The sequence below is a fragment of the Haliotis asinina genome, chromosome 9, assembly GCF_037392515.1.
Source record: "Haliotis asinina isolate JCU_RB_2024 chromosome 9, JCU_Hal_asi_v2, whole genome shotgun sequence".
Classification (NCBI taxonomy): domain Eukaryota; kingdom Metazoa; phylum Mollusca; class Gastropoda; order Lepetellida; family Haliotidae; genus Haliotis; species Haliotis asinina.
The window spans coordinates 29,678,727-29,698,427 of NC_090288.1; the positions used below are offsets into that span (position 1 = coordinate 29,678,727).

The 19,701-nt window shown below is 40.1% G+C and overlaps 1 protein-coding gene across 1 annotated transcript; it reads right to left on the reverse strand.

Moving 5' to 3' along the window:
* Positions 1–6,827: 6,827 nt before the first annotated feature.
* On the reverse strand, positions 6,828–18,413 carry LOC137296072 (amidase-like). The gene is made up of 11 exons (XM_067827732.1): positions 18,359–18,413; positions 14,973–15,086; positions 13,051–13,177; positions 12,733–12,905; positions 12,401–12,540; positions 11,578–11,778; positions 10,743–10,817; positions 10,344–10,503; positions 9,837–9,899; positions 8,999–9,277; positions 6,828–8,705 (listed from the first exon to the last, which is right to left on the reverse strand). Exons 1-11 carry the CDS (start codon positions 18,366–18,368, stop codon positions 8,518–8,520), a joined length of 1,530 nt encoding a protein of 509 aa, XP_067683833.1. The 5' UTR covers positions 18,369–18,413; the 3' UTR covers positions 6,828–8,517.
* Positions 18,414–19,701: the final 1,288 nt, after the last annotated feature.

Genomic DNA, 19,701 nt, shown 5'->3' on the forward strand with positions numbered 1-19,701 from the left:
TACTAAAAGCGGCGTAGAACTATACTCACTCAGTACAAATGTACACTAAGCAGCCTGTGTCTGTGCTCGTTGTTAAACATTGCATGTGTCTGGCTGTTTGAATACTGCTGACCAGCTGTAAATAATGGAGTCTAGACCGGACAATCTAGTGACTGACATCACTATCTGCCCAGCTGGAATCCATGCTACTGAACACGACGGTCCTGTCCCTCACACAAGTAGCACGAGTAGTCGAAGACAAATTGTAATCCAGAACATCTCAGTAAGCAGGCGGTATACCAGACGCTTCTGCTCTTTACGTGACATATATTACGAATATTTGATAAAATGCAATCAAAATACGACTGTTTGTTGAAGGCACGTTAGTTAATGAGTATGTAAGGAGACCATTGTATCGAGCACCTTATAAGACTTAGTAGTGGATGCCAGTTAATAAACATTTACCAGTAATATTATAATTTAGCCAACGGCATGGACATACTAGCTCTATGATTAACTTCTTAATGCATTCACTCGGAAAACGACAGAAACCATGTATATATCCTTTGTCAATCGTGAAGCCGATTATAAGCCAAATTATATGTGGGATAACTGAACACAATAAATATACATACGCTCAGAAAACCTGCATGGTGCGTTGAGAGTATGAGGTGCAACACTTGATATGAACTACATTGAACTGCATAAGGAACTTGTCTACAGTCTTTACATACGCTACATATCAAACTTTGACACAAACGTGTCTGTTATGGCTGCATGGTTGGTTTAATGTCGGTTAACAAAATTCACCAGCAGATTCTGAATTTCCAACCAACCGTAAGTAGCTGAGACACACAAATAAATGACTTCATTTCCCTGGAATATTTTTTATAAGTGGAATACATGAACACACATAACATCCTATCCTCAGGGGAACCGGGGGATGGCCCAGTGGTAGAAGCGTTCGTTCGTCACGCTGAAGGTCCGGGTTTTATTCAACACATGTGTGGAGATCACGTTGGTGACAGTGATATTGTTGCAATATTGCTAATATTGCTATAAAATTATCTCACTCTGACATATCCTCGGGTAACTGTTGTATTGTACGTACTCACACTTGACGGGGCATAGCCAAGCCACCTATCGTCAAAACATGGGTCATATCTCCTGTTAGCATAGCGAGGCTGTGAACAAACGGAGAGTGTTCCTGATCGCTTAAGACGAGCAAATAATTAGAAAGTCTGATCAGCCCGAGTGAAAGAAACTACTCAGAATGTTAGGGATATCTGATATGGTTCCATATGCAAAGAATTCCTTATCCATCCAACCGTTTATCAAGTTAGCCTTCTATGCAAACAATCCCTGATGAATTCAATAACATGTCAACAACACTATGTCCATATGACCCTGTATACATTCAACCCGCGCGATGCATACAGACCCTTACCGATATGGACAGAAAAGGTACAGATATCTTCCCTTTGAACTGTAAATGTTTTAATTTCATGTCTGAGCATAAATAGCGATTTGACTGACCGACATGACATTGTATGTTGTTAAGTTGCAAGAAGTAAAGTCACTGAGTGAGTAATACTGAACAAGATATTAAACATATCATGCATATGATGTAATTTTCACGTGCAATTTCTGGACTGTTAACTGATTTAAATAACATACTGTATATATACTGTATATTACACCAATACGTAAACTAAACAAAACTGTTGTTTTGCATATATTCAGATATGTTTAAACATATGTATAAAGTTTAGTTCAGAACAGTATATAGAGATGTTTTTTTAACAAAGAAAACTCTTCTTTCAAAAGATGAAATGAACTAGTCAAACGCAGCAGGAGAAAATAATAGTTTATAAGAATTGAACATTACATATAAAATGAAGTCATCCCACCTCCAGAAAGCAGGGAATTGCTTCTGAGAGCATCTAAGTTATACAAAGTCCCGGAAGTGTGTGTGTGTGTGTGTGTGGGGGGGGGGTGTAACATAAACAGTGTCTTGTAGTACCTACCTTCCGCCATAGTACTGACAGCGCGTTGAACGAAAGGACTGCGGTCCTGCTGAACGAAATACAATGCTTGATAGCATTTGTTTATTCAGGAGGGATAGGGCAAGTGTAGGTAAGTACTTGAGAGGTATAGTCGAGTACTTTGGAAGACGTTATTTCATGTCGCCGTGGTTGAGGAACCTCAAGTTACACTTTGATTTACTTTACTATTACGGTATAATGCCATTCCACGTAAATTATGTGTTTTGGTTTTCTAGAATTTATTGGTCTAAAGGAACATTGTGAGGCAGAAGCGCCACAACATAGAGAAAAATCGAGTTGGTAGCATGTTTTGATATCGATTGTACTCAGCGTTTCATTATGTATTTTATGTTTATTAGTTTTCGGGTTAGATTGCACTTCTTCCGTCCGCTTTTCAGGCAAATGGATTATAGTGGAGAGTGTTCACTCTGAATCTTCATACAAAAATCTATATAAGACACAGTTGAGGTTCTGTTTTGCGACATTCTGGGTAATCTTCAGGTTATCTTAGAGTTTCACTTCCTTTTCTCAGGATTCTTTTGGTCTAATGTGAGTGTGATTGGTTAAAAACAAACATTGTAGTGTAAATTAAAACATGTTGACTAACATGGGAAGATTCTAAGGCTGCATAAAAAATTAATGTTTCTCGGGCACATCATTTTCAATGGTGACGAGGGCGGTAGGCCTTTTTTAAATTTTTTTGATAGAGGGAGGGAGGAACTAATTTTTAGTTTTGTCTCTCAGAAGTTCAACACGTGTTAATGAGTTATAGATTCAGTCACACTCGTTCTTGCAGACGAGTGGACAAATGGACGATTCGGACGCGGCCAAGCCAAAATTAAATTTTAAATGGCAATAAAATATTGTTTCGCGCACAAATGAAATCGACGCGCCGATGCCCGAGAAACATTTCACTTTTTTATTTAGCCTAATTAAAATCTGAAACACTTGCAAAAACGGACCCCAGCTGTCCTGGGTAGGAAGATGTTTGGAGATGTATCAGTTCATACAAACAGATGGCATTGACAAGCTTGGAGATGAACTGCCTTCCTTTGTAACAAATCTTCTTGATGCACCAAACCATTTGTAACCAGCAACTCTGCATCTTCAGAGGCCTCAGGGAACTTCATTGGGAACCCCTCTCTCCAGTTTGTACATGCATCGATGGTTAGAAAGATATCCCTATAGTCATTCTTAGTATTTTGCATTGGCACTAAGACGTCAACATGGAGATGCGGAAAGGTTGCCCAGTTAGCACTGGTACTCCGACTGCTGTTCTTTCATTTTGAAGTGGATTGTACATTCGGCAAATATCACAGGTTTTGATGTACTAGTCTCTCTCTTGGTACATCTTTCTCTAGTAGTATTGTGTGTCTTGTGGGGGTCTCTTCCAAAATGACGAACTCTGACTTATTAGTCATAGTATGCACCTAGCAGGTCTTTTCAGCCCTTATGTGAAACTGATAACTCTGTTACCCACTTCCAGCCTGAAGATCCTTACGCCCAGTACTGACATGAACAAATCGACTTCGACGGGTCCAAAGGTGTAATAACGTTCGACTTCCGAATCTACTAAGTCGGCGACGTGTACAGTTTAGTGACAAACCCACTTCAGCGCCATGACGGACAAGAACGTCTCTCGTCCAAATCGGTGTGAACCTTTTATCCAGAATTGTGTCACAGAAATCTTTATACGGATTAAGGGCAATTGTATTGTTATTTGATACAGAAATCTTAAATATTCACATCATTGACTGCCAGAGGGTGTTGTTCCACCAAGTTAATGCCAGGTCCCACTCAGCTCATGCCGATATCGTATGTTCAGAATGAGACGTTACAGTGCTGTTACAGCTTTCCGAATTGCCCGACCTCAGACTCATCGAGTGTTTGTGTGATGACGTCTGTCGTTTATGAACGTCGACCGGTGCCTCAGACGTTAGATCAGTTGTCACAAGCACTGCAAAAGGAACAGACCAGAATTCCACAAGTTCAAAATGAAAGACTTAAGTCCATGCCGAGAGTGTTAAGAGCAGGTTTAGACAACAGATATTGACGACACCCATCATGCTAACTGCAAAAAGTGACTGCAACTAATCCAGAATTACATGGGTTATAGCACTTTAGCGCAGAATATATTCTTGAAAATACACCCTTGCTTTTCGCTTTTGGGAGAGTAACGTTGACCATCTTTTCTGAAAATATGCATTTACACGGTTTCCTTATGGGTTAATATATGCATCCTTGTCTTCTTGCCATAAAAGTAATCTAAACATTCACCTCCAAAGACTTTGGATGAATGGTGCACGACAGCACAATACACTGTTGAAACATTTATGGCAAGCATGGGTTGCTGAAGGCCTATTCTACCCCGGGAACTTGACGGGTCTGATCTATAAATGATACTGTGCATGCTTTTAAACAATTCATAACTATACACACGTATAAATATTACGCTCTTCACCAAGACCATTTGCTCACCGGCAAGACATCAGCATACGTTTATGAATCACTATCACATATTAAAAGATGGACTTATCCTGCCCAAACTTGGTTATGATCTGTAAAGAATGACACATCATCTCTGTTTCCACTGATCTGATTATATCAGAATACTCTGGTTATCAGATATGATCAGTTTACAAGCTATTGTGTTATTTGTTGTGAAGCATAACTTCCACCCCGAGACCTATGACCTCGGGACCTAGAACTGGGGTTGTCAGAAGTGGAACCAGTCACGTAGTGATTTAACCTCAGCAGCAAGTTGTTTCACAACACCAAGTTCAGCAGTGTCTGAAGTAACAGCTTTAGCAGTTTGCATTACTTTAGAACTATCGGTGCTAACTATCGTGAAAGAGCGTCCTTCGTCAATAGGTTGCATCTCAAATTGTAAAAAGATTTCACGGAATCATACTTATGACCAGAAGCATCTTTCAGAGGTTGCGATATACTTTCCAAAAATACCGAGCATAGTGATTCTTTGATTCTTGATTTTCATGCAGTGCATGAGTCACGAGGGCTCGAGCATACAGCTCTTCCCCATTCTCGGACAGACTCTCCCTCCCTCTGTTTTGCGCTATAAAATGCACCAAACAAAGAGGTTTGAGACTTTCCCCTGAGATGCCAGATAATCTGTCATCCAGTGTATAAAAACTTCAGGATTATCAGCCTTTGGCTTAATACCCATTTCCCTTATGGTTTTTACTAGAACTTTAACATCTTCCTCTTCCACTGATGCCATATTTCTAGACCACACACAAGACCCTAGACAAAATACTGTCACAGGGAAAACCAAAAATACTAACCCCCATAAAGTTACCTCCAAATCAAATCAGTACCTAACTCTAACTGTTACTATAAGTGATAACCTACATCTTGAATGTCTACATACTAGAGTTACTAGCAAGTGGTGGTATCCAGAGTAATATACAGTTCAAATCAAGCACACCCATGGGTGTCTGGAATATTGTCTGAACTGAATGACAAGTTTCAGATGTCAAAAAGTAAAATATAACAAAATCAACGGCACAGACATCAATACATACAGCCCCAAACTGCAATACATCATACTGTCAGCAAATCACATACAGCTTATCACACATACATGTATAAAGGTCAATACACGACTACATGCCTGAAACAGTCAGGAGCAATACATTGCTCAGAGGCATTACATCACGGTAGCCAAGGAACTCACTGTCTTTCTCCCAAACAATATATTCAGAAACAACTGAATTAAAGGGAGTATATATGACAAAGTGAAATGTTTTTCTCATGGTCAATCTCACAGTCTCTGGAGGGAGGTTCCATGGTGACGCGAGGTGGTGGTCCAAGGTGGTTGACAGTGCAAACAGCTCACTACAGTTCCTCACTGGGGGCTCTGAATTTGTAACGGAGATGGCTCGACAACACAAAACCAAGCTCCGTTGAGGCTGTAGTTCGGATTTACCGTAGGTTTGACTTTATGATACAAATCTGAAACAACGTATATGAATATATAAATCTCCATCAAAATTACCTAATGTATAACATACAATTCATTGCACATTGTTCAGATAAAAATTGCTGTACTACCACTGAACATATGAAAAGAACTGAAAATAAATGGACATCAGAAAATTAATGCTTCAGTTACATAATGAGAGTCTTAAAAGTGCAATTATGGAACAATTTTGGCATATACCAAACACAGTGAAATATCAGCTTGTCTTACCATCTATGGGACAACTTGCATCAAACTGACCACATGTTTTGAGGCATCAAAATTATACACCATCCAAGGACCTAAAGCATGTATGCCGTAATTAACATGGACATGTTAATTCTCACCAATAAAGAAAACGTACAATGTTGTACAATATTGACAACAATATGCCTCCAACAAATACATAATTTCAGCTACATTATAAATACTAAAGGAACCTTTCAACAATTGAACATATTTTTGTAGTTTATTCCTGTTATATAAAATCAAATACAACTAACCTGAAATCATCCAAAGTCAAAATCTTCCCATGACTTTCAAACCATCTTGCCCAGTTGGTAGAAAGACAGCAAGTGAACAAATGCTACTAAATTCAACATCCAATGAAGATGCTTCACATCACATCTTCAGCCAGTGGAAACCAAGGACACGGCAGCAGGCCTGTCCTCACTAAAACATGGCTAATTTGCATGGGAACTACTTTCAACCCATGACCTAGTGGTGACTTTGAACACATCATGCACTTATGAAAATGTAAACCTTTTCAGCGACAATTGTGTTATGTGTTATAAATTGATTCCAAACAGATAAATAAGACAAGACATGTTAAAATAGTTTATTTTTCCAGAACACTTTAAAAACTGTGTATTTTGTACTTGTTACACTTGTAGTTATAGTCTTTCATGTTAAATGCTCTCATGGACATTTGGATTCGTAAAAATGAAAGCGCATTTCATCTGAACATGTGAAACACTGGGCGTTAACACTGGTATTGAAATGAAATAATAATGATGATTAAAAAAACAAAAACAAAAAAACCCACATTGATATCGTCAGGTTTATGCTTGCACGTAAGGTGTTCAGACACGTAGATGGGCATCAATTGCCACCCCCCACTTGCTGCTCCGTTCGTTTAGGAAAAAAAATACACAGAGGGGTTAGCTCAACATGGTGGAAAATGTTTGATACGAACAAGGTTATGTTTATCACTTAGAGGAGAGATCAGTACAGATGATAGGTGAGATTCTGTATATACTGAACACTAAGTGAATTCTGATATCAATTATATCAACACGAATTGATAAAGCTACAAATATCCGTGGCTTGCCGAGGACACTTTTTAATTTATTTTCAAAGTGTGGTGATATTTTTGTTATCAGAAGACACGATCACAATTCTATTTATCATCCAAAATCACTCTTCATTAGTTTTCAATGAAAACCATTAGACTTTCAGTGCAGTGAAGCCATATCATTGTGGCGTCATCAAGTTTATGACACCATCGCATTATCAGGGCATTGTACAAAATCTACTCTTTTAGGAGATATCGTTTGATGTCAAAAAGCGATATTTCCTGTAGATCACCAACCTAGTCTCAGTATTATTCTTTACACTTGCCTACTGAGTCTGACAAACCGTAATTGGAGGTCGCGTCAGGGAACCTTTGAGATTTGAAACTTCCAAATCGGTAAAGTAGACATTCGCACATACCTTTTGAACTTTTACCTCGAATATGTTTGTACCCGAACGATTCCGAATGTCATTTTCTGTACGATCCCTTTGTCAGAAGCCCTAAGCGTATATTCGTTTGTTGAGTGATCAGTGTCAATGACTGGGGAATTTGTAAGTCCCGCCAAACCCTAAACCCGTTGAATGATTGGTTAAATCCGCTTGGTCGTCTTGCCTTTGATTGGACAGTCATAGTTTACCTGACGCAACGTCCTACTAAGGTTTGTTAGACACATTGGAGGACTGTAACGAATAATACTGAGACTAACTTTACTTAGACTGTGTAGATCACGGTTTGGGATTGGAAAGACGACTGCTCCACTCAAGGAATGTTGAACACAGGGTGTCATATTCAACACAGACGAGGCTGTTCAATGGGAGGGTATTTGTGTATAACGCAAAGGAATAGATCAACACAGAGAATAATATTCAGTACAGAGGTTTGTTTGGCACTAGGGGTTGTTCAGCACAGGGACTGGTCACCACTGAAGGGACACATCGTATTCATCATTTTCATTGCAAAAACTGAACCAGAAAGATTTATTGTCTTTTAATAATCATTTGCATATGTGTTAGGGTGTACGATCAACCATACATAAAATTGCATTACACAATCGTTTATTGTGTGGTCATAGGTGCAAATGAATTACACACAATAAAACTTCATCAAATAATCTCCGCTGGCAGGTCTCTCCTTTGAATGACTCAAAACGTTTTGTGAAAACAAATACAATTCAGGACAAAAGAATAGCATTTTCATGGGTACATATGTACGGAGTGGTCTTATTTATTCATATCCCTTATTTTCTCGTATGATCTCGCCACTTGGAGGACTGTTGTCTCGTCAAAATGGCGTCCAACTATCTGCATGCCAACCGGAAGTCCTTCACTGAAGCCGGCGTTGATTGAGAGAGCTGGGTGGCCGGTGCTATTGAATGAAGCTGTGTTTGGAACCATATAACTTCTCGTCTCTAAAAGGACACAGAAGAGGACACGGCACTTAGCGCACCTTCATGTATAGTCATCAGTTTGGAATATGACAGACAAAGAGTACTTGTCAGTACCTTGCCCATTGCTGTAGAATCATTGGGTAATAAGATCGATGACAAAATGAAAAATGATCATCAAACATCTTTATGGGTAGCTAATAGTCAGAATGCCCAATGTTCTTGTTATGTCAGTCAATATTCTTCACAAAGAATTAATGTATATTCGTGAGAATTATTGTATTTTGTGCACAGAAAGGTTTTCATGGAGATCCTACCTTCACCCGCCTTGGGCAGCTTGGGCGCCTTGTGGGGTAAAGTCGGCATGACAAGGACGTCGTATTGTTCCAGAACCTGGTCATATGCCTTGGTGAGGGCCATGGTCATGTTCTGTCCTATGGCATAGAACTTGTTCTGGTAGTGTCTATTCAGGTACTCGGCTTTGAGACAGAACCTCTTCACATGTCGGGCGATGTCGTGTGGCCGGGTATAGAGGCCCCGATTTGTAGCTTCTTGCATTGACAAGGGGTAGTAGCCCTTCCAGAACTGCCCGGTACCTGAAGATTTAATATACACAGGCATTTTCACATGTATAGTCCATCTGAATACGCTCAGATTTGTTAATGAAACTGCTGAATCTTACTCTCGACTCTCTTGTTAATATGCAAGGGGATTTTACTTGGGCTGCCGCGTAATTCCTTTGAAAAATACCTCATCATAGAATATTACTGATTAATGATATGTTACCAAGATTCAACGGACACGGGTATATCATCGTGTGAAAGTACTTTTATGGAGACTCAGTAATGTTTACGTGGTGTCAGTGTCACAGCCAAAGACAATCAAACGGATAGGATAAAGTTTACATGATACTGCAACCCATGTAATGATTTTCCCTTTGTTTGTTTAACCGCGGTTGACGCTGTCCATAGCAGAATTCATGCAACAGCGGAAAGTGGCTTCACCAAACTATATATGCTCTTCACTTGCAACCAAACGTTCAACATATTATGTTACGGGCTTCCTGTTACCAAATGATTGTTTAGAAATGAATATCAATACTGTAATCAAGAATGAAAACATTTATACTCTGAGGATTCGAACACACTTTCTTACCATTCCCCCGGATCAGGCAGTTGTGAACTCCCTGCATTAATACTGAATGCCAGATCACTGGGCCTGTCGGAAGAATCAATAACAAGAAGTAAGTACAAAGGATTTAACAGGCGGAAAACTGCATCACATATAGCCACTATGTTCAGGATGGGCCACGTGCCGTATCAGCCCCAAGGCACATGTTACATGGCCCGTGCATGATTCGGCAGTACTCATCTTAAATATGGCAAAGTAGATCAGTCAATATGCTCGTGGACGATCAGGCATGTACATAAAAATGCCAAAAATGCAGAATGACTCAAGGGAATATATTCAATATTTTCAGCAAACGAGCCAAGGTTTTTGGGCGTGACAATGTCAGAGGTGATTATGTTGACTGTTCTATACCGCACAATGGAACGGAGATGAGTTATATGCAGCTCAACGGTACGGTGATGAGTTCTATACCGTTTGACGGTTGTTATTAATGTTTTCAACGAATCCCTAACAGTGACAATTGTATTGTACCATCCAGATGTATGGGCAGCGATACTTCCTCCACCTCCGCTCCTGCCTCCTTCAGTCTATCCACTTCTCTTCTCACTATCTCCACCACGTCTGGCTCCGTACACACATCAAAGCCTTCCTTCAACACCCCGATCTTCTTACCCGAGATGCCAGCATCAATCTGAATAACACAAATGGATAAGAATGGTTAGCATACAGGTGTATAAGGCTGGAAAAAGGAAATGAATGGACTTGCTGGTGTAAGGGTCAGGGATACCCAAAATGGGTTTCAAACATTGTACCCATGAGGGGAATCAAAGCGACAAACGCCTTAACTACCAGGAACCCATCTCGAGATGACAGTGAAAACAATCCGTCAGCCACTGAAAACATTCGGTTACTCTATTCACCTTCACTCACCAGTTTGGAATATTCAGGCACCACAGTTTTGGCATACTGTCTGGGATCCCGACCCTGGTCATACCCGGCGAGTACCTGGAAAGGACAACCTTGCTTTACATTTGTGAACAAACGTGAGTGAGTGACTTAGTATTTAAATCGAATGTGTGTATATTATAAACAAATGAGTCAAAGGGGAGTTACACAAATATCCCAATTACAATGAACACTAATGTGGGAAGTTAAAACTAATAGCACTATTTGGACAATGCAGTATAAACACAGGCCACAGCTCGCCAACAACTGAAAGTAGATCACAATACCAGGGAACATGGGGGCTTGCAGTGCCTTTGCTACCTGCATGGACCCTAGCTGGATTAACACCATCCCTTCAGCCGCTGGTGATTGTAGTAGATTTAAGACTAAATTTGAAATTTAAATTAAAATTTAAACTACTACATATAAAGATTTGGTACGTCACAATTTCACTTGTCGTGAGCCTTCTGTACCCTCTTCGGGACTTGTGCACTTAACATATTGTGCTAAGAGTCTTCTTTCAACGAGATACAGATTAATGTATTTGCATGCATTTGAAAACCAGTCTAATCTGCTTGATTATAAGGAAACAGCTACAACAATATAGTATCTCAAGATCACCAGATGCTGAAGGTAAGAGTTACGCTAAGGCGCTTGAAACTAAGAACTTCAGGTTTAGCATTACATGCTTATAAAATGTACATTAAATATGTTAATCAAATGGATAATTAGAATTACACATTATTCGGAAATACGTTGACCAGGGTCATCTTGCTAGCATCTACCAGTTTGTATATGACCCCTATCCTTATCTACCTACCTCTAGCAACAGAGCGCAATCGGCTACAGTTTTCGTCATGGGACCAAGGTGATCCAGAGTTGTCTCCATTGACATAGCTCCGGTATAGGGGACCAGACCAAATGTGGGCTTCAATCCAACAATGCCACACCAGCCGGATGGGATCCGTATGGACCCTCCTTGGTCTCCGCCAAGCGCCATGTCGACCTCACCTGATGCAACCTGTAACATGCATATGTGCTTGTCTCGTTTAAGGGATATCTGTCTTACCATCTTACTGTATACTGTCTTCACTGCCTCTCGTCACAACTAGCTTGATACAGACAGTAATTGTTTGTTTGTCGTTGGCGACGGTCTATTAATACTCGAGTCTGTGCCAGACCATCCAGTGATTGACATCACGAGCTTCGACCCCCGCAATTGGAATACAACTGACGTGTCCAAAAAAGTCAGCAAGTCTGACTACACGATCCCGTTTGTCGTTTTCACGACAAGCATGATTTGATAAACACAAATTCTAACCCTGTATTCAAGCAATGCCACATTATTTTCCATTTGTGTGCACAAAAATACATTATACGATTGTCAGGAGTTACTATGAATCTCATGCATATCTATGAATTACTGTCAAAGAGAGATAATGGGAGGTGTGTGGCAGTATCCTAACCCAATGAATGCGCTATTTTTCAACACACACAAAAGCCGGTCAACTGAAGAGACAGTCATGCAAACATATCGTGCAAAATAGGGATTGTTATTATTTGTGTCGCTTCTTTATCAGTTTCGGAGATTTCTTCCACATGTCAAACAGTGAACATTTTTCAAACCCCCACACGACACGTACCAGTGCCCCGCTGCCTGAACTCGAACCCCCTGTAGTCCTAGTCTCGTCAAGTGGGTTCCTCACAGGTCCAGCGTCACAGGAGAAACTCAATCCACTCAAACAGAGGTGTTCACAGTTAGCTTTTCCTAAGATTCTGCCACCTGAAATATAATCCTATGACATAACAAATTGCTACTTTCAAACATTATATTACTGACTGGAAACAGTAGATCTGGTTTCGAATGGCTTTGAATTACCGAACTGTGTTTGTGGCTGGTGGATTAATGGACAACAAATGTATTTGATGCCTTGAACTTCAGAGGTTACCGATACTTTTAATAGCTCATAATTACCTGCATCTAGGATTCTAGTGACTACAGTTGCGTCGAACTCGGGAGTGTATCCTTCCAGGATTTTACTTCCGTTCATCATCGGAACCCCGGCTACGGCAATGTTGTCCTTGATGGCGAATGTTTTGCCTGCTAGTTTCCCCGTGTCGGCGCCTTTGATGTCACAACGCCAATACCTGAAAATCAAAAATGACACTTTTTGTTATCACACTTGTTTAGTTTAGACGGGTTTTAATGTTAGGTACACCGTTAGTATATGGTCAAAACAGCTCTCGCACAAGACAAGTAAACCCAGGATAAATATATATATATATATATTACCAAGCATTATATGGATTGTTCTCTTGCACGGGTCTGTATCCCGGGGTTCGAGGATAACTGACCGGAAGTGATGGTTGCGCAAGCTGTGAGAGTCGCAGGAGACCACTGGCAATGTCTTTCATCTCATCTAGAATTGAAATTTGATAGCGTAAGAACACATTTACTTTGACTACATGTTAATGTAATGCGAATGCCCAAATTATTTAATATACCCATGTGTTTCTGTGAAATATATGATTTTGAAGTTTGACAAACACATAGGAAATAATTAAGCGAACATAATTATTTCTTCAAATCTAGAACAGTGATAGCGTTACAGTCATGTGGGGTAAAGCGCAGTGTTTGAACTAAGGACGAATTCCAAGACTGTAAGCGGTCAAAAGATTCAGACAGAGCATAACATGTCTAAATCAGATGCTCCTTTGTTTAAACTTTCAGTTAAAATACATTCAAATATTGAACAGAAATACAATTCAGATAATTTATAATCCTTCATTATTTATGGTTTAAGATCAGTTTTGAGTTAAATTAGAGTTTATCAGAAGCGACCAGTCCATTACGCTATCATGGAGATGATATACATGGTTGAGCCCATATCATCGGGCCCCAGGGTGCGGGTTAGAAACACGTGTTAGAGCCCATCCTGCCCCAAGATGTGGTAACAGGGCTTTCAGTTGGTAATGTGGTGTTATGGATTTGGATTGTCATTCCCTGAATTTGATATACATCTCTGAAATGCATCATTATTGTATTCTTTCATATCATTGTATTGTGCGAAATAGCCACCGGCCCGTTTGCCCGTGGCTAGTAAAAACCAGTCGGGTCAGTAAATGGCCAGTGAATCGCTAGTGAATTTTCATGAGGTCATTTTGTAAATATACTTCCAATCACCAGTGTACGTACAGTCATTATTGTAAACTGTTCTAAACTAAAGTTTGCAAAATATTCCATAAAGTACTTTCCGTACTGTTTATACATAAACTGATGTACAGTAAAAGAAGTTCGTAACGTTGAAAAGATTTCAACACGAATTCAGTTAATGATAAAACTCAGCGAATACCTTCTTTACACCCAAAACGCAGTTGTTCACAAGCATAATATTTGCACATGCACCTCAGCAATGGATACCTGATCCTCGTGCAGTTCATCTGCATAAAGTTTGCAGTTGGTTCCCCCGAGAAATCAATCTTGGATGCAATAAAGATATGCATGTATGAATGTGTGTGTGTGTGTGTGTGTGTGTGTGTGTGTGTGTGTGTGTGTGTGTGTGTGCGCGCGCGTGTGTGTGTGTGTAGTGAGTGTATTAAGTGAGCCGTATCTTTTGATACGATGAATACTTCTCTCTCCGATTTGTTAAGTTATAATACACTTGTAAATTATGCAAGATTATGGCTTTATACAAATGTTCATCATATTAGTAGCTTAATGATGAAACTCGTGCCTCTATTTAAATTTCGGACCAGTGAATTATTGTATGGACTTGCAAAATTCCCGCATAGCTAACCCGACTGTCGAACAAAATCCGAAAACTATTTCACACATTGTATCATGGTAGTGATAACATCTAGCTGTATTCATGCCGTGTTGACCGTAACCGGCATTACGCTACTGATAACCCACGTGTATCATAATGTGTCGACCATACTGGCTTTTGCGGTACTGATAACCCATGAATTACAATGGGTAGACCATACTGGCTTTTACGGTACGGGTATTACACAATCCCACGCCATATATAAACTTTATTGTTATGACTAAATCCCCTCACCTATAATTCCAGGCCCGATGTTGGTTGACTTCGTTCACAAGGTAGAGGAAACACACCCTGCACCAATCATGTGTTGACCTCACCTTCATTATGAGAGTGACTACACTATAGGTATAATGTTGATCCTACCCATCCTATTGCTGATCGCACCTACCCTTTACAGTCTGAAGATCTTCATCGGTGCATTGTAGCCTCATCTCCTCGGACAGCCTGGTCAGCTCGGCCAGGGAGGGACATGCCACAACTGGGGAGTGGTACAGACTCTTTGCTGTGAACACATATTTTAGCTTCATTGTGTTTGCTGACCTACACTGATGAGTTAAATTTAAGGATTTTGATCCCACTAACTATCAGACCCATACAGATCCGGGTTAGAACCGATATTCAGCAGCCCATGCTTGTCGTATAAGGCGACTAATGAGGTCGGGTGGTTAGGCTGACAAATGTCATCGTATCCCAGTTGCGTAGATTGATGCTCACGCTGTTGATCACTGGATAGTCTGGTCCAGACTCGATTATTTACAGACCGCTGCTATAAAGCTGGAATATTTGATTGTGGCGTAAAACTAAACTAAAATAGCTACGCATGTGTTAATCGAGCATGTGGGTCAACGTGAGTTTTTTTGGGTTTTTTTTTTAATTTTTTTTTCTTCAAAAGAAGAAATTTATGAATCAATTTGTATGAAGTGTGTTGTACCCTCGTACATCTGGCTGTACCTTTGGGTTGAAATAGTGCAAAATAATACCTCATTCTAGGTATATTTATTATTTGATATTTTAGATTAGGCCAAATTTGCTGATAATCGCCAAAGCTAGAGTGATTATTTAAATCCTTCTGGTGTTCATTAGGGTGGCAAAGCTACAGTCCCCATGGTGTGGATGATCTACCGTCAGTTGGCGTTCTATAGTCTGTTTTCATATTCTGTATTGTCCGAATAGTCATATTATTTTAACGTTACAGGCTAGTGTTGATGCTAATGTAACATTCTGTTTATTATTTTGTCATTTGACGACAGGTTTTGTAACATACATGCATTTATTCCTTCCACAATATCGCTGAAATTTTGCAGACGTGTTAACTCACTCACTCACTCACTCACTCACTTACCAGGGTCCCTAGTAACGTGATCCACCTGTAGTTACTGGCGATCTGTAGCCCATGTTAGGCATGGAGGTATATTTGTAAGGTTACACGGAAGCTTTAAACGACACTTGTGACTATCCAGTTATTTCACAGTCCATAAGTGACAATATTCCTTGTTTATTAACTGCATGCATTCATTACGTATGCAAAACGTTTGTCGTCACGATATGCATGGCTGAAATACTGCCGATGTAACTCTAAACTCACGCACTCACTCATTATAACCCTTACGGTAAATAATTCATTTCAGTGATTTTATCAAAACAGACAAGACTATGTGTCACGCTCAACAACCTCGGCTCTCCTTCCGGTGTGTCTCATTATCTGCCCTACTTTTACTGATGTCGAATACTATTTTTTATGTATTTCTAACACTGTTTCTAAACGACACAAGTATCTGCGTTTTTCCATTCATTTCGTGAATTTGAGGCTAAAGGGATAATCTGATAGTCTACAGAATGAGTATATGAAAAGTAATGCAGCTTTTAGTTTCTTTGTTTGTTGTTCAACGTCGCACAGTACTTTTCCTCTTACATAATGGCGTCTGTAAATAATACAATTTGGACATGACGATCCAATGATTGACATCATGAACGTCAATCTACCTAACTGGGTTACGACGTCATGTATCAACTACGTCGGCGAGCCGGCACGACCACGCCGATCCCGTTAGTCCTCTCTCACGACTAACACTGGTTACTAAGCACCACTGTTTACGAAGATGATTGAGTTGCAGGTATATGATTGGTACTGGTCTCTCGGCTGATTCCCGCAGACTAATAGGATCGGGTGGTCCGCCTCACTGACTTGGTTGACACATGAAATCGTATACTAAAGGTGTAGATCATGGCTCATGATCATGATTGAATTTTCTCGTCCAGAATCGATTACTTAAATGTCGCCGCCATATGGTTGGAATATTGCTAAATGCGGCGTTAAACCAAACTCACTAACTGTGCTGATTTCAGATAAAACATAACGTACACTCGAATATACAACTGTTTGGTGATTATGCTTTACTTTATAAGCATATGGAAAGACTATTTTCACGAACACACAGTATCATCACATGACATTCAGTGACCCATATATTTATTGTTTGCATCTATTTCTTTTCTTACAGCTAAAATAATTGGTTTCTGAGGTCAGTTCAGACTGGGTATTCTGCACTGACGTTTTATATTTGATATAGGTAAAACAATAGGTCTCCTATACACATTCATCATTATTACTACGACATACTCGGCACTAGTAATATAGAAACCGGCTCCCTCGGTTTCATATATAATGCATGGACTGTAAATGAAATATATGGGATAATTGTGCATAAAAAGAAATAATCTCAGAAAAATGTATCTTGATGCCTTGAAAATAACTGATTGATCCACAATGAATGGTAAGAGTTAATTTGTGTACAGCTTCTGCTATCTTCACAAGACATACTGATGTGGACTGATAGACGCATTCACCAACATATTTTTAGTGAGTTTAGTCAAGGTTGGGGACACCAGATATGGGTTTCACACATTGTATTCATGTAAGGCATCAAACCCGGGTCTTCGGCGTGACGAATTAAGCCATAACCGTCTACCCACCCCAACATATATTTAATCCATAAATAATCTACAAATCGCTAATACATACTAAGAGATGAGTTCACGGTACAGGATTGTACATACATCATGACCTCAGATGACCTTAGGCCGGGGCCCATTTAACGAGGTAACATACCTATCGTTAACAATGGGACAGTTATGGCCTGATGGCATAGTAGGGCTGTGGACAATGTCAGTGCGTCACCTAAAGTGGGCAAATGTTGACAAAATATTGCCAAAGAGGACAGGGTAAGAAACCCAACATTCCCCCCATCCCCTACTAACCACCCCTACCCCCATCCCGAATGTTGTGGAAATCACTGATGCCATAGCATGAACATACCCTTAATTTCACATCAGTACTACCCCGTGCCCACAGAACCCCTTGACTAGACTTGCACTTGTCCCTGAGCTTAAAATTAATTATTTGAATGATAATTTCTCAAACAATAATAAACATGAGACCGGGGTACTGTCCGCTTAGTAGTCTTAGAATTACTATACACCCCTATGCTTGGCATTTGGTATAACCTCTGAGCGAGGCTACTCCTTGCCATGCACTACCGCTTTTCCAAACACCAGACACCACCACCTCCCTCCCCTAGCTTCCTACATACTACACACCGCTATGTGTAAACTATAATATTGAGCTCCCATTTCGCCCTACATAAAACTGTCATAACATATAGCCCTCAATTCTAAATGCTACATCACTCAGTTAATACACGAGTCCAAACATGTATGAAATGCATATAACATAAACAATGTTTTCATATTCATGCATAGTATACATGTACCTACCTTCCGCCATAGCGTAGATAAGCGCTTTGACCTGCAGGGTGAAGGCCAGGGGCCGGCTGCGCAGAATCCAGTAGGCGTGAAGTAAGTAGTATGGTTATCGGGATCTGCTGCGCTACGCTTTGACACAGACCCCGGTAAGGTCTGAACAATGGCAGCCATCACTACTGGACATTTAATTATAGAAACATCAGACAACGGGTAGCTAGAATTTTTTTGATAGCATTGTCATCGATACCATACGTCACCAGAACACTGACATGTGCGCTGACATTTCGTGTCAGCTAACTATTATCACGGAATTGTACACAGACAGCATGGATCTGAACGACCACATTGATTAAAATAGCTTTCATCTTTCTTTTAGCAATCACCGTTTATGGTTCAGTATTTGTACCCCTTGGTGAGGCAGAACACAGCTGCTTGATGTACACCCTGAGTTTCCTTAATAGCATTTAGTCCCCATTCAGTGCCCTGTGTTTAATTCAAACTTTGACACTGGGATAGACTGAGTGAGTCAACAATATTCCAGCTATATGGCGGCCCTCTGTAAATAATTGAGTTTGGACCAGACAATCCAGTGATCAAAAGCATGATCTGAGCAACTGGGAACCGATGACATGTGTCAACCACGTCAGACCACCCGATCCCGTTAGTCGTCTCATCCAACAAGCATAGTCGCCTTTTATGGCAAGCATGGGTTGCTGAAGGCCTATTCTACCCCGGACCTTCACGGGTCAATAAACTGTGGAAAACCCCTGTTTAATGATAATGGTATCAGTATAGTTTGGGAGGTTTAGTGATGAGATTCAGTATAATAATTTTGGTTTGGTTTTGTTGGGTTTTATTGAAAATCAGTTAATTTGTTTGCTGAGGCGGTATATCTGTTTGATATGTACATCGTTTAGATTCATTACTTAAATTAACAATAGGAATATATGCACCAAGTATTGCTAGGTTACCAGAGTAGCAATTAGGATGCATCTTGAGAAACGATGACAGCTTCTGCATATGCTAATGTGTTGATATCTACATGGACAATACTTTTTCTCGGTTCACAGATCCGTGTTTACAGTCTTCACCATGCCTGTGGCTTTGACCCCAAAGTCCACCGAGGCAACAACCCTGAACATGTCCAGGGCGTCACGGAAATTGGCGTCTTTAAACCTTTTTGACAGACAGACAGACAGACAGACAGACAGACCGACAGACAGACAGACAGATTTATTAAATAGAGAAGCCATGGGCCCATGATACGCACACTTCTGTTGATATAAGTATTCTACTATGTATACTTATATCATGATATATCTACCAAGCAGACAGAGGTATGAAAATAGATTAAT